Genomic DNA, 14,251 nt, shown 5'->3' on the forward strand with positions numbered 1-14,251 from the left:
GAATAAGAAAGTGAAGGCACAAGTCATTGTACATTAGTTACTCCATGGGAAGTGCCTAAGTACAGTCTCTTACCCCCAGTGAACACAAGGGGATCCAAGGCAGCTTAGCCTTCTGTTCAGGAGCCATCTGCTTTAATGCATCATGTTCAAGTCAAGGTCTTGAAAGGAAAAATGCTATTGCAGAAGGCAAAAAGCCTCCTGCAACCACACAAAACAACTAACTTGTAAAGAAAACTAACCCGTGGAAGTGACCCCAGAGAGGGAAAGGGGATTTGAATTTATGGTGTGCAAATCAGTGATTTTAGTTAGTAGGAAATAATGAGTATTCCATATACAAATGTTTCAGTAAGGTAAAAAAGTACGTCTTATCTCTAGAAGATCTCTGCACCCTATCTTGAATCCCTCCGCTAAGATTTTTTTTCCCTCTGGGAAGTTTTCTTTCTCAAATGTGAGTAAAGCAGAACAAATTCTCTCATGTTGTCTATGATCTCTTAATCTCAAACTCAGCACAGATACATAACACTGCTTAATGGAGGAAAAGCAAGAAGCATTTGATTAAATGGCTGCTCTCTTGAGGAATGCACAAGCTCTGTACAGCACAGCACACAGCTCACAAATATTTTGTGGTTTATTATTGATTAAATGTGATAAAAATGAATAATGGGTTCAACTGATAAAAACACTTTTTGCCCAAGTTAACCCTGAAAATGTTTAAGATTTCTTTGGTTTCAAGGAAGTCTGGAATTTAAGAAGTGCAGAATTGCCTACTGTCATCTTCCACCATCAGCATCCACTTGCAAATATTTCACGTGCAGGGGTGATCTTTGAAGCAGGACTATCTGTGACATTAGGGGACTGAAATGATCACTGACACCCCTGTTGTAATTATGTTGATTGGAAACAGGCATGGTATTAAATGAAAAAGTCTCTGGGCATCATTTTTCTTTACCCCTCAGCTTTCAGGCTTTGGACAAAGTGTATGTAGCACATTATTAAATCCAAATCATAGCATCGTCCATCTAATTGGACAGGCAGGCATTACTAGTCAAAATGCAGGTATCAGGCTCATATGTTCATGTCTCAGATCATCACAGTGTTGGTACCAACAAGGTTTCAGGTAAAAATACAGGAAAAGTGCTGCTCTTTGTTTGAGATGAGGCACAGTTTGCTTCAACAAGACACAACGGAATAATGACTTCATGGACACAGGACTGCTAAAATATAGAGCAGAACAGGAAAGGCCTTTAACATTTTTCCATCCATAAGAGTGTTGTGCCCACAAAATCAGGGTATTATAAAGGTTGGGTGTCCTGGGCCACTGATGCAGCACCTCCAGGTACGCAGTATCCACATATTGTCCCTGCCCACTGCTCAGCATCTGCCAGTGCCTCCAACCCAATTTCCCTGGAAAGGACAAAGGCACAAGAACAGCCAATGCCACCATGCTAACCCTCTCTCCTGAAGTTTGTCAGGAGAGTTTCTTGGGGAATAAAGTGTGAACAGAGCTGGAGACAGTGATAAATTTCCCTTCTGAACAATCAATAAAAGTCTCCCAGCCCCGCTCATGCCCCTACTGCAGATGCGAGGGCCATAATTACATTGTCAAAAAGTGGAGTTGCCCCGGCTGACTGAACCCCCCTGTAAAACTGACGTGTGATTGACAGGCAGTTTATGGGTGGCACGCTCTGACTGGCAGGGGAGTTGGCTAAAGCCAAAGGCAACAGTGAAATTTCCCAGCCTGCTACAACCACCGGAGCAAAGGACCGCTGCTCGCGAGGGAACTGTGGGAAACCCTTAGTCATATTAACATATCAAAGTGAGGAGCTGACAGCGCTTACTAAACAATCTGAAGTCAACCATAGCTGCAAAGCATCCCCCAAACCTCCTCGTCTGAAGGAGAAAAGGAATTAAAAATGCACTCACTCCTGTCTTCACCCAAGACAGCTACGAATTTGAAAGCCTGCTTATTTAATGATTTTGATCTGCGATAACATACATATACGTGTAGATGTATATATATCACATATATTGCTGAGCATGTCAGCCTCTTTCATATATGTATTTGATATGAAAGAGGCTGACATGCTCAGCAATTTGTTCTATACCACAGGCCAGACTGGTGCTAAATTGGAGCCAGAACAACATATTTCTGTTTGATGTAAGCAATATGAAGCCAGCAAAAGAATGCGCTTCTTTTGGCCTTATTTTCTACAGCGCTGCTACTGCTTCAATGCTAAATTGCAGATTACATGGTTTGAATCAATCTTAATTGCAGCCATGCACTGGGAGTGTATGGCGTGCCAAGCTTAAAAGTGGCTTCATGGCTATGTCTTTTCTCACTTCTGGATACATTGGGGTACAAAACGTGACTGGAAAAGTTGCTGTGCAAAGGGACCTGGACAGGCAGGAGAGGTGGGCTGACACAGACCTGCAGCTCAACAAGGAGAAGCCCGAAGTCCTGTCCTGCCCCTGGGGAGGAACAGGCCCGGCACCAGGACAGGCTGGGGGCACCCAGCTGGAAAGCAGCTCTGCAGAAACAGATCTGGGGAGCCTGAAGGGCGCTGAGGTGAATGTGAGCCAGTGATGGGCCCTTGGGCAAAAAAAGGGCTGTGTTAGGCAAAGTGTTGCCTGCAGGTTGAGGGAGGGGATCCTGCCCCTCTGTTCAGTGCTGGTGAGGCTACACCTGGAGTGCTGGGACCAGTTCTGGGCTCCCCAGTACAAGGGAGACATGGACATACTGGAGAGAGTCCAGTGAAGAACTGGAGGATTTCTCCTATTAGGGACAGCTGCAAGAGCTGGGGCTGCTGGGCCTGGAGCAGAGGAGGCTCCGGGGGAGCTCCCCCATGGCCGTCAGTACCCGCAGGGAGGTGCGGAGAGGCCGGAGCCGGGCTCTGCTCAGCGGTGCCCAGGGCCAGGCCCAGAGGCCCCGGGCCCAGCCTGGAGCCCCGGCGACTCCCCCTGCCCCTCAGGCAGCCCAGGGGTGCCAGAGCCCTGGCACAGGCTGCCCTGAGAGGGGCCAGGGGCTGCTCCTGGGAGAGCTCCCGGAGCCCAGGGACGTGGGGCTGGGCACCCTTCTGGGGCAGTGGGGACAGGGCACCCAGGGGTCCCTGCCACCTCAACCGTTCTGTAATAAGGCCCAAGCCCTGCTCATGCTGTTCTCACAGACTTTGCTGCCTTCTGCATGCCTCTGTACAGTGGGTACTTGTGGCAGACAAGCAGGGTTGTAACTGTGTCGGGTGGTTCTGATGAAAGGTTGAGCTTACCAGGTTCAGGCCTTGGGCTGCCAACACAGACCTCACCCTCAGTTTCCACAGGAAAGAATTGCTGAGAATTATGGCACTGAGTAAAACGTATACTAGCAACAAATCCTTTGAGAGTGGACACCTGGATGTGCTTCCCTCAATCATACTGTTAGAGTAACCCTGTGGAAAGTATTTCTGCCCTGCTTGTGTAATTTCATGGGTTGTGTGTGAAGACAGAGTCAACAAGCTAGTCATGAGGTAGGCTCAGAAGGGAAACAAGAGGCACAACCTCCAAGGAGTGTTGTTTTCTTTTCCCCACATTGCTAGAAAACAAAACAGCATGAGGAAGTCAAGGCTTTTGCAGTGCTCTGACAATGTAAGGACAAAATCCTGACTTCCCTACAGAGGTCAAACCAAGAAGGATTCTTTAAGCTACAAGGAGAAGACACAGAAAGAGATACAGCAAAAACCTTTATCAGGCAAATTCAAATCAGATATCTTAATATGTCCCTTAAAAACATAAAATAAAAACATGGATGATTAACCAAATTAATCCCCTGGAACAAGCTTCCACAGAAAATGCTGGCTTCTGTTTCCCTTCATGTTCTCAGACAAAGACCAAGCCTTTCTGGAAGGCATGCTTTAATCTAATGTGAGTTACTGAACTCAAAGCTGGGATAACTGTGTGAAACTCAATGGCCAGTAAAGGACAGTCAATTCAGCCTAGATGATCTAATAGCACTTCTTCACAGAGCCCCTCTAGGAAATGGGATAGAAACACTGCCCTTCTGCTAAAAACAAGTTACTGAAATTATTAAAGCCATCTGCAAGCACTAAATATTTCAGCCTCGCTGTGTCTCGACTAAGTGGTCAAGAGCTCACAACATGGCTGTCAGCACAAGTCCAGGTGTAGTGAAGCCCCCCTCCTCTGCTACTGCAAGGGGCATCTTCTCCAGCTTCCACTCCTCCCTCCTGACTCAGAAAAGCATCTGCTTGCGGACTGCCCTCCAACCACCGACCTCGCCTGACCTTGCTCGGCTTCAGTGAACTGACAGGATCACGGCACAGCAGCACGGCTTGCTCCCTATGTGCTCAGATCGTCCCCCTTGGTGTCTTGCATTATTTTTGACTGAGAGCCAAACGTGTCAGTAACGCTCAGATGGCAACATTTCTGCCTGTAGGCCAGGAGAGGGTAAGTTCAAGCCCTGCTGGAGGACATGGATGCCTACCAATCTGAAAGTTGACATGCAAGAAGAGAAGTGAGGGAGATGAGGCATTCAGACATTTATTTATTTATTTATTTATTGTCCTAAGATGCACACTGCCTTTAAAAACAGCACATTAGTTAAGAGCTTGACGTGTGTGCATTTCACCAATATTCTAACACATGCTGCGCTGGTACCCGAATTCCACATCCAAAGTACTCTAACAAGAATTTGGCATTTAATATCAACATTTTACAGCCCTTCAAAAAATCTCTGTATCTAAATTCTTGTCCTTGTTTCAGCTGAGATAGAGTTAATTATCTTCATAGTGGCTCGTATGATGCTGTGCTTTGGATTTAGGAGGAAAATAACACTGATAACACCCTGATGTTTAAGCAGTGTTTGTGCTAAGTCAAGGCCTTTGCAGCTTCTCCTGCTGCCCTGCCAGCGAGGAGGCTGGGTGTCCAAGGAGCTGGGAGGGGACACAGGCAGGACAGTTGGCACAGACTGGCCAAAAGGATGTCCCATACCATGTTGATGTCCTGTGGGACAATAAAACTGGAGGAGTTGGCTGGGGGTTGGGGGCTGCTGCTCAGGGACTGGCTGGGTATCAGTCAGCAAGTGGTGAGCAATAGTCTTGTGTATCACTTGTTTTGGATGTTATTATTATTATTTTTCCTTCCTTTTCTGTCCTATTCAACTGTTCTTATTTCAGCTCATGTGTTCTACCTTTTCCCAATTCTCTCCCTCATCCCATTTTGTTGTGGGGTGAGTGAAAGGCTGGGTGGTTAATGGGCTGGGTTATACCACAATAATTCTTCTACCCCATAACATGAAACCTGTATTCCTCCACAAACCCATGCCAATTTCTGTCCTTTAGATCCCCTGTCCCACTTGATAGGAATATACAATTTGGGCTCTGTGGGGCTTCCTTTCAGAGGAAAGCCCAGTGGTTAGAGCAGAGGAGTGGTTATGTCGAACTGAAATTCTTGGCACTGCCACAGTTTTTCTGCATAGCCCTGGGCTTGTCATTTGTGACAACAACCTGTGCAGAGCCGGTGTGAGTGTGCAGACTGATAGGACATCAGAGATGCCAGCTGTGCTCCTAACACTAGAGACAGACGGCTGGAGGCTAAAGAAGAAGGGGAAAACACACTGCCATGAGTGCTTTGCTGCTGCTGTGAAGACAAGTAGCATCCCCACTCCAGCTGGCACAGGCTGCAAACTGCAGCACGCTTGGCATTGGCTTCACCATGGAACTTGCCTGGCAGACCACCCACTCTTGGCTACCCCAAGATCCACACCTTCTCTGAGGAGGAAACATCGTAGTTGTAATGGAGAGGAGGAGAAAGGATGCCCCATTCCAATAGCAGAGCAAACCCCCATAGCAGAGAATGAACGTCTGGTTCCCAATGGATGGAGACTTTCATTTGGGGATAGAAATGCACAAATCCAGACTTCTATGCACCTAAATGAGTGCCAAGGTTTCATAACTACTTGATGTGATCTAGTTTCTTCTTAGGGTCAAGATTTTCGAAATGACTCTGCTCCCAGTATGGGTGCTCTTACAGAGATACAGCACTGGGCTTTAGTGCCTAAGATACTGCAGGAACAGAAGCCTCAAAATGATTTAAAATCCATGAATTTCTGGCCCCAAAGACTGATTTCAACATATACTTCAGTGTAATAAAATATCCAAGTTCATAGCCAATTTTTTTTTTCTCCAAGCACATGCTTTATTTCCCCCCCCCCTTTTTTTTTTTTTTTTTTTTTTTTTTTTAACTCAACTTTAATTCAATTTGCTTTTAAAGGGATGGAAAAATGTACTCACCATGGATGGAAAGGGTCCCATTCCTCACTGCCAGGAACTTGGCCCCATATGGAAATATTGGTGGAGAATGGAGGCTTCCATAGAGATAGATGTGTGCTTTGTGATGGAAAGGGGCCTCAGAGGATCCCACCTGGAGCTCTCCTCCATCAGATATCAGAATGGAATGAGCATGCAGTTCTACAGGTCCTGGACCAGTGAATAGGAGCTTGCCACCTGAAGACAACAGAAGAGTAAAATGCAACCATTGACCTCAAAACCAGACATTATCTCATAGTCAAAGGAGCTGTAAGAGATGGGCGAAACGATGGTTTTGCAATAATGTTATGAGATTAAGGGTAAAACAATATTGCTTTCTGCAGAAATCCAACTTTGCCCTGTACTTCTCCCTGTGGACTTATCTGCTCTTTACATACTCCTTTTTGTAATAAAGATCTCATTAACTCAGTCCATTTTTCACTTCTGCCACAGGCTTTATTTCTAGACTTGAGCAAGACCATTCAGCCTGGGCAGACATCTAAGTCTCTCCAACTCCAGTCCAAGGTAGCAATGTTCAGAAAGTCCCAGTCCTAACCTACTCACTCTCTAACTGTTAAAAAGAAATACTATTACTTAATTTGTATGTTCCTTTTCAGATTACAAACTGCTTGTGACAGGGACAGGGGAGTGGAAAACAGCTTTGGAACACAAGAATTGGCAACTTGTGTAGTTCAGTGGTTGATTTAATCCTGCATATTCTTCCAGCTGCTGTTCAAAACCAGATGCTCCCAAACACAGTCTAAGAAACTTCTCCCTGTTAGCTGGCTGCGAGATCTCCCCATCCCATGAAAGCCTCATTTTAATCGCTAATTAGAGGTTAGCTTCGCCCCAAAGCATAAGGTTTCATCTCCTTGCCAACATTTTCCTTCTACCATCTATTAGTATAACTGGATAGGTTTTGTCAGTAATATAGATCTGATCCTTCAAATCTTTTTAATACTCAGTCTCAATAACTTCTTGAGTCAATGAATTCTGTGGTCTAAGTTAAACAGTTCATGAAAAGGCATTTCCATCCATTGGTTTCAACTCAAGTCTCTTTCCAGTTCTGTCAAATGCCTCTTTTGTTCTTGCCTTGTGTGAGCTGACAACCCCACTCTATCTCAGGGTGGCTCAATCTTTGGCATCCTTTCATATTTTCTCTCCGAAGAAGGATACTGTCACTACCTTTACAGTGTGCTTGCACAGAGCGGACTCCCAGACATCTAATCGTTCTGCTTTTGGGATATGTCTTCCTAGGTCAAGCCATGCTTCCCAGGAGCTCACCTGGCAGCCTCAGAGCTCCTTACAAAGTGTCTCTGAGCCTCCCACCATTAGCAGGTTTTAATGGTGACCTTTATAACTACCAAACTGTTGGCTTTCCTCCTCCACAAGACACTATCAGTCCTTAGCCTGAAGGATTAGGGACATCAGACCTCTGCTTTAATTTCAGTATTGAGACAAAGTAGGAGGGTAAAAGTTGTAATATAGAAATCAGATTTTAAAATCCTTTGATCATTACCTCCACTTTGATGGGGTCCTCTTGCTTGCAATGATACAGCAGCTGCAGAGCACTTGTCTGCCTTTCCCACCCCATTGCGTACACTCCTGATGAGCATATGCTGCTTATCCTGACCTCCTTATTTATTCTTGCAGTGATGAGCTTTTCAACTTTGTTGAACCTAATTTCTTAGTCTCATGACAAAGCCTGTATTTGAATAAGAACTACCCCATTAAATATTTTCTTTGCAGATTTCAGTAGGTTCCAGATAAGTTAATATAGAATATGCTTAGTAGACAGAAGAGATAAACCTCACATTTTCTTGCTTATAAGCACTGGGAACCATGGGATTGCTCCCACAAACACCAGCTCCCCTATGTATAAGCTGCCTCTTTCCCTAGACATGCTTTCTATATACAAATGTATTTCTGTTAAGCTTGCTTTGCTAGAACCAGTTATGTTGTGTTTTTACAAATTATACAGAATACACACTGATAAACCAGCATGAATTTCAGCTCGTTTCACTCAAAATGACAGAAGATTTCTGACTTATTCTGAGATACGTCTGAGACTTCTATAAAAATGAAATGTTGCTAATACAGAAATGTGCTATGCTGAAATAGGGATAATATTTGAAATGGTATTCATTTGCAGACTGAAGGGACCATTAGATCCTATCGCCTGATGGTTTGTGCACATCTTGCTATTGAAAAACTGGAGGAAGTCAAGTCATCTGTGTTTGACTGCTGTATACCCTCCAGAAAGGCAGATAATCAATTAAGTGACTTGGGGACATCATTCTACCATTTTCTATGATCATTTTTTCCAACAGCTAATCTCCGTTACTGTTCACAATTTCTGCTATATTTCCAATCACAACTTGTCAAGGATGAGCTTTCAGACAGTGGTTGTCTTTGTGCCCTCCTGCGTTGCATGGCAGAGAGGTTTGCAAAACAGCATTTTCTGCAAAAGTTTTTGCAGGTAAATGGCAATTAAACCAAATCACGGCACTCATTCAGCCTTGTTTGTAATGTGGTTTTTATGGCTCTTCCTGCAAGGAGTCATCAACATCCTCTACCACAACCTGATGTTCATTCTGAAATGAGGAACCCAGACCTCCTGATCCTTCTGCTTCTTTACCATTCTTGTTGGAGCTGCCTATATAGAGGCAAATCTGCCTTATTCCCATACTCTACATCTTGCTTCTCACATAAAAACTAAACTACCTCTTTTTGCTTCTTCATTACGCTGAGAGGTTATTTGGGCTTCCTTGGCCACATGGACTCCTGAAGCTTTCCATGACTGCAGCTTTCTCTGACGAAGTCCCTTACTTTGTAACTACAACTTTCATTCCTCCTGCCTGGCTGTCTATTCAACAATGTAAATCTGCATTTGGTTTGAATGGCATTCACAAATGTGATCAGTGATGGATCTCTTTACTTCCCGACCACGACTGATGTGCAGTGGTATCCAAGTAGACATGAAAATGATTTCATACCAACACTTTACACTTTACTTTTTGCTAGTGTATTTCATGTCTGGCATGTGATTTTGCCAGATGATCCTCAGTTAGTCATCACACTACCACATTTTACAGAATTAACTTAATCAAACATAGTTTTCTTAGAAAACGAACTAAAATTTGTCTTTTTTTCTTTATGACCTATTTTTCATAAAAATTCTATCCTTTCATTTACTGGTTTTTGTAGTTAGTAATTTACGGATTCAATCAGCCATAGCATATAACTTCATCTAGTTTTATGCTTTGACCTGTACTTGATATCAGACTAAGCAGCCAATAACCTTTCCTTTACCTATATGCGTCCTGACACAAGATCAGAACTTCTACAGCCTTCTGGAATTTCCCACGCACTCTGAAATTAATATTTGTGGACCATGGAATGCTTATACTAGCAGTTTTAAAGCTCTCAAATGAAACTGGACCTGTTGATTTAAGAATGTGTATTCCTGAAAGACACTATTTAACATTTTCTTCGGTAATAAATGGACTGATGGTCCATCTTCCTCTTGTAATATAATTTACCATCCTGTTCCTTCCCACACTGAGAACAGAAATATTTATTAAATACATTTGCCTTATAGCTGCAGTGTTAATAATTTTATCACTGCAATCTAGAAATGGAGCTATAAATCACTGCGATTTATTTTATTCCTAACAGAAAAAAGACATCTTCCCCAAGGTCTTTATTGACTTCCTATGCTCTATTCCCACTGAAATATAGTCATTTCTGTTTCCACTTCTCTTCATATGATTTTTAATGAGGATTCTAATTGCTGCTGTGCTGCACTACTAAACCAGGAAGGCTGGTAGCCAGAGTTGTCCCATCTTCTCATTGCAAAATCATACTTCGGCTGCGAACAACCTTCCCAAATCTTTTCCTAAGCTTCAGCCACATATTGCCCATCCAAAATTTTCAAGCTTTCTATAAAATAGCTTAGAAATACTAAATTCCTCCCACAAACGTTTCTACCCCTCCTCTGTGGGATGGCAGGAATGGGAGTACATCTTTGCCTGTAAAACCCCCAAGTCCTTTTCTGATTTTATCCATTTCAGTGCATCTCAAGGCAGCTGTGGGAAGATGCTCATTTCCTGGATGAGATGCTTTGTCTTTCCCTTAGTAGCAGCAATCACACCCCGGTATAATGATAAGAACCAAGTATCAGCTTGATTGATCAGCTACAATCAGCTACAACTGATGGTCACAACTCAATGCAGTTGTAACCTAGCTATTTGCAAAGCTTCTGAATTCTGTCCAGAATAAAGCCAAAAGACTCTTGTTCTTTGGGGAAAAAATATATATATATTATATAATATATATCATAAATATATATATATATATTCAGCTGCTGAAGATTAAATAAGCAACAGGGGGAAGGGGAAGAAAAAAAAGAAAGAGGAAAAAGAAAGAAAGAGGAAAGAAAGAGGAAAGAAAGAGGAAAGGAAAGGAAAGGAAAGGAAAGGAAAGGAAAGGAAAGGAAAGGAAAGGAAAGGAAAGGAAAGGAAAGGAAAGGAAAGGAAAGGAAAGGAAAGGAAAGGAAAGGAAAGGAAAGGAAAGGAAAGGAAAGGAAAGGAAAGGAAAGGAAAGGAAAGGAAAGGAAAGGAAAGGAAAGGAAAGGAAAGGAAAGGAAAGGAAAGGAAAGGAAAGGAAGCCATTAGCAGGGATTCGTTTTGTCATTAAACAAGTCTAAGTGTAAAATAAACTGTAGACAAACTTATAAATACTTGCGTCAAAAAATTATATATGGTCCCTCTAACCCTCAGCTCTCTGTATTTCTATGCTTTTCATTGGGTCAGAATAAATATACAGCTGCTGCTTTACAAGATTGTCATCCCCTTTTTTAAAAAGAAAATAAAAGTTATGCTTCCTTCTTTTATTGCACTTGACCCCTTCTCTGAAAGCAGAAAGCAAGAATATTGCTCAACTGAGCCTTTGGCTGTGACCCTCAAATTGTTTGTTATGGCTGCGCAGGAAAGCAAAGTCCTACATATGACCTTGAGGGTGATTTTATAAAAATCAATCAACTACTGTTATGATGGCCTCCCCACCAAGCAAAATAAATACAATTAAACCCATAATCACTTCTGTACAGTAATGTGCAAATTCAATGGGTCTCTTTAGGTGGAGTGAGGGAGAGGGGGGAGAAATGTGGTGGGGCTATTTGATACTTTGTGAGAACATCAGAAGCACCATTCTTCTGAATTAACCCAGCAATTAGCCTCCACCTCTCCATCCAGAAAAAAGAAATCTTTATCTGCCTTTACCCAAAAGAAAAAAAAAAAGAAAAAAAAAAAAAAAAAAAAAGGAAAGACTGGAGGCTGCCACAGAGGGGAGGAACAGACAGACCAAATAATGGGAAAAAAATATATTAAAAAATATTAAATAATAATAATAAAATTATAATAAGGTAAGAGTAGTAATCCGCCCTGTGAATGACTGCTACACCAGCATGTCGATTGTTTGGTGAAGATTTCTCTTCTGAATTCCTTGGTAAATGGCAGAGGGCACACTCAAAATGATAGGAAATGAACAACTAATATATTGCCCCTTTTCTTGGTCATGCAGCCCACGGAATACTGTGTTGGGTCAAACCCACAGCCCAGGTACCCAGAATATTTACCCTGGAAAAAAGTCTGTGCAATGTACTTCTGGAAAAAAAAAAAAAAAAAAAAAAAAACAAAAAAAAAAAAACAAAAAAAAAACACTATCCAAAGAGAAATGTTTTTTGATGATTAATGTGGAAAGTTTCTCCTTGTTTCTGTGTCACAGAGATGGATTCATGCTTTCAGACATAGGAGGAGCCTTATAACCTTTCTCAAAAACTTCATTTAAAAAAAAAAAAAAATCTTCTAATATACACATTTTCACAACGCATAAAGGAGATGTTGATTTTCTCATTATTATTTAGGCTGTGGTTTAGAGTGCTCTAGAGATTTCCTGAAGTCAGAGAGAAGCAAAGTCCCCATTCCAACGAGCACCTTTTGGTTGGAGGTTGTTATTCTATCATCATCTTTTGAGGCAACACTTCAACATTTGCAGTCACTGTAAGACCACCCTAAGAAACAGTGTATTTTTTTCTAATGAATAGCTCATAGTGGAGCTAGGATAAAAGTGACTATCACCAGATTTAATTCACAGAATCATCTAGGTCAGAAGAGACCTCCAAGATCATCGAGTCCATCCTCTGACCTAACACTAACAAGTCCTCTACTAAACCATATCCCTAAGCTCTACATCTAAACATCTTTTAAAGACCTCCAGGGAAGGCGACTCAACCACTTCCCTGGGCAGCCCATTCCCATTCCAATGACTAACAACTCTTTTGGTAAAGAAGTTTTTCCTAATATCCAACCTAAATTCTGCATCAGTGTTAAGAGGGTACCAGTGGAAAAATTGTCTTAGATGTCACTACTGAGTCCTGCCCCTACAGCTAACAGAAAACCCGTTCTCCATGGAAGAGGACCTGCTGGTTGAACGACCATCTCCACCCATCACCGTGAGGCTCCCTGCATGAGGAAGATCTGTTCTGGTTGTGCTGTGGGCACACCACGGCCGTGTATAACTAACATTCCCACAGCCTTCAGCCTGCTCTTCCCAGTTTCCTCAGTTGGGTGTTTCACATGATGAAGCCACAGAATCTCCCATGAGACGGGCTTAAGCTCACACGTTCCAGTCCTGGCAAGCATCCCTGAGCAGCAAACAGCAGGAGGCAACTGCTGGAGTATCTTTGCTGCAATGAGTGATCCTGCATAACAAGACTGCAGTGTGCTGGCAGCCCACTTCTTGCTCATTCTCCGGCTCCCAGGGTGAGGCTTTTGGGGCCTCATCGCAGGAAAAAAACAGTAAAACAAAGACCCTCCTGTGTACGGGAAGAGGAATACAGAGTTTATGAGCCTTCGATAATAATCGATTATTTCACGGACCTGTCGCCTGCACCCCGTTGACAGGCTCACATGACATTCGGATGAGCCATAAATTTGATTGCATGCTGGAACAGTGCCGAGATAGATGCAAAGGAGAAAAGAAGTTTGTTATAGTGGCTTCATCCCAAAAGCTGCCTTAACCTAAAGACCAAAATTCCCTATAGATGTTTGTCCACTTTCACGATGTGCAGGTACAGATCCCAAACTAGCTACACGTTTCCACCAGGATGCCACTAACAAGCTAAAAAGTTAAGCTTGTATTCCAGCGTTTTGTTGGAAGGAGGCCTTAATCTCTCCCTGGGCGAGGAACTGGCAGCTGCTTGAGCACTCTCAGACAGACACCGTCTCCCAAGCCAGACACGCCTGGGTTTTCTGGCTCGCTGGGCTCACAGCCATCTGTGCAGATGGCACATGATGCCTCGTAAGCCGGGCGGGCTCTTCCCCACGAGCTCAGGAGACAGGCAAAAGGAATTCAGCCCAGAATACACTGCCACAGGTAGCTCTTCCACAGAAGTCCCTCTACTTCTTCAGTCTTGTGTAGCTTCCCAGCCTCTCAGCAATTCCTTTGCTGTTTCTGCAAGGAGTGAGCTAACCTGGAGGGGAAGAGGTGTTGGACCCTCCTCGGTGTGCTTTGAAACATCCCAGCTCATCTTCTGGGATCTAATGAAGGAAGCTGCCTTGGGAAGGCATCAGGGGAAACACCAGGCAGATGGTGCAATGAGCAAACAGGTCCTTAGGTTATTATTTCAAGCCTATAGGTGATGGACACCTGTTAACTCCTGCACCCTCTGCAAGGGAGGCAGTGGGAAAGGCACAGTAGCACTGTTCGGAGAGCATAATAATTACTATTATGGTCTTTCTGGGTGACCATCAGACCAGAGCATTTCTATTTGCTATGCCCCTCCACCCACGGTTATCTCATTTCAAGCTGATTTCTGGCATTTAAATTTAAACTTTACAGGTAGGGTTCTCCTCCCAGTTTCTAGTGCAGTAGGTCAGACATTGGTCTTAGTGACA

General features: G+C 43.3%; 1 protein-coding gene across 1 annotated transcript in view; it reads right to left on the reverse strand.

Moving 5' to 3' along the window:
• Nucleotides 1-14,251, reverse strand: part of PKHD1 (PKHD1 ciliary IPT domain containing fibrocystin/polyductin) — a 253,965-nt gene that overhangs the window by 151,358 nt on the left and 88,356 nt on the right. Inside the window, exon 36 of the mRNA XM_032185191.1 lies at nt 6,279-6,491. Coding sequence (XP_032041082.1) covers nt 6,279-6,491 — 213 coding nt within the window. The remainder of the gene's footprint in view (nt 1-6,278; nt 6,492-14,251) is intronic.

The sequence above is a fragment of the Aythya fuligula genome, chromosome 3 (assembly GCF_009819795.1).
Source record: "Aythya fuligula isolate bAytFul2 chromosome 3, bAytFul2.pri, whole genome shotgun sequence".
Taxonomy (NCBI): domain Eukaryota; kingdom Metazoa; phylum Chordata; class Aves; order Anseriformes; family Anatidae; genus Aythya; species Aythya fuligula.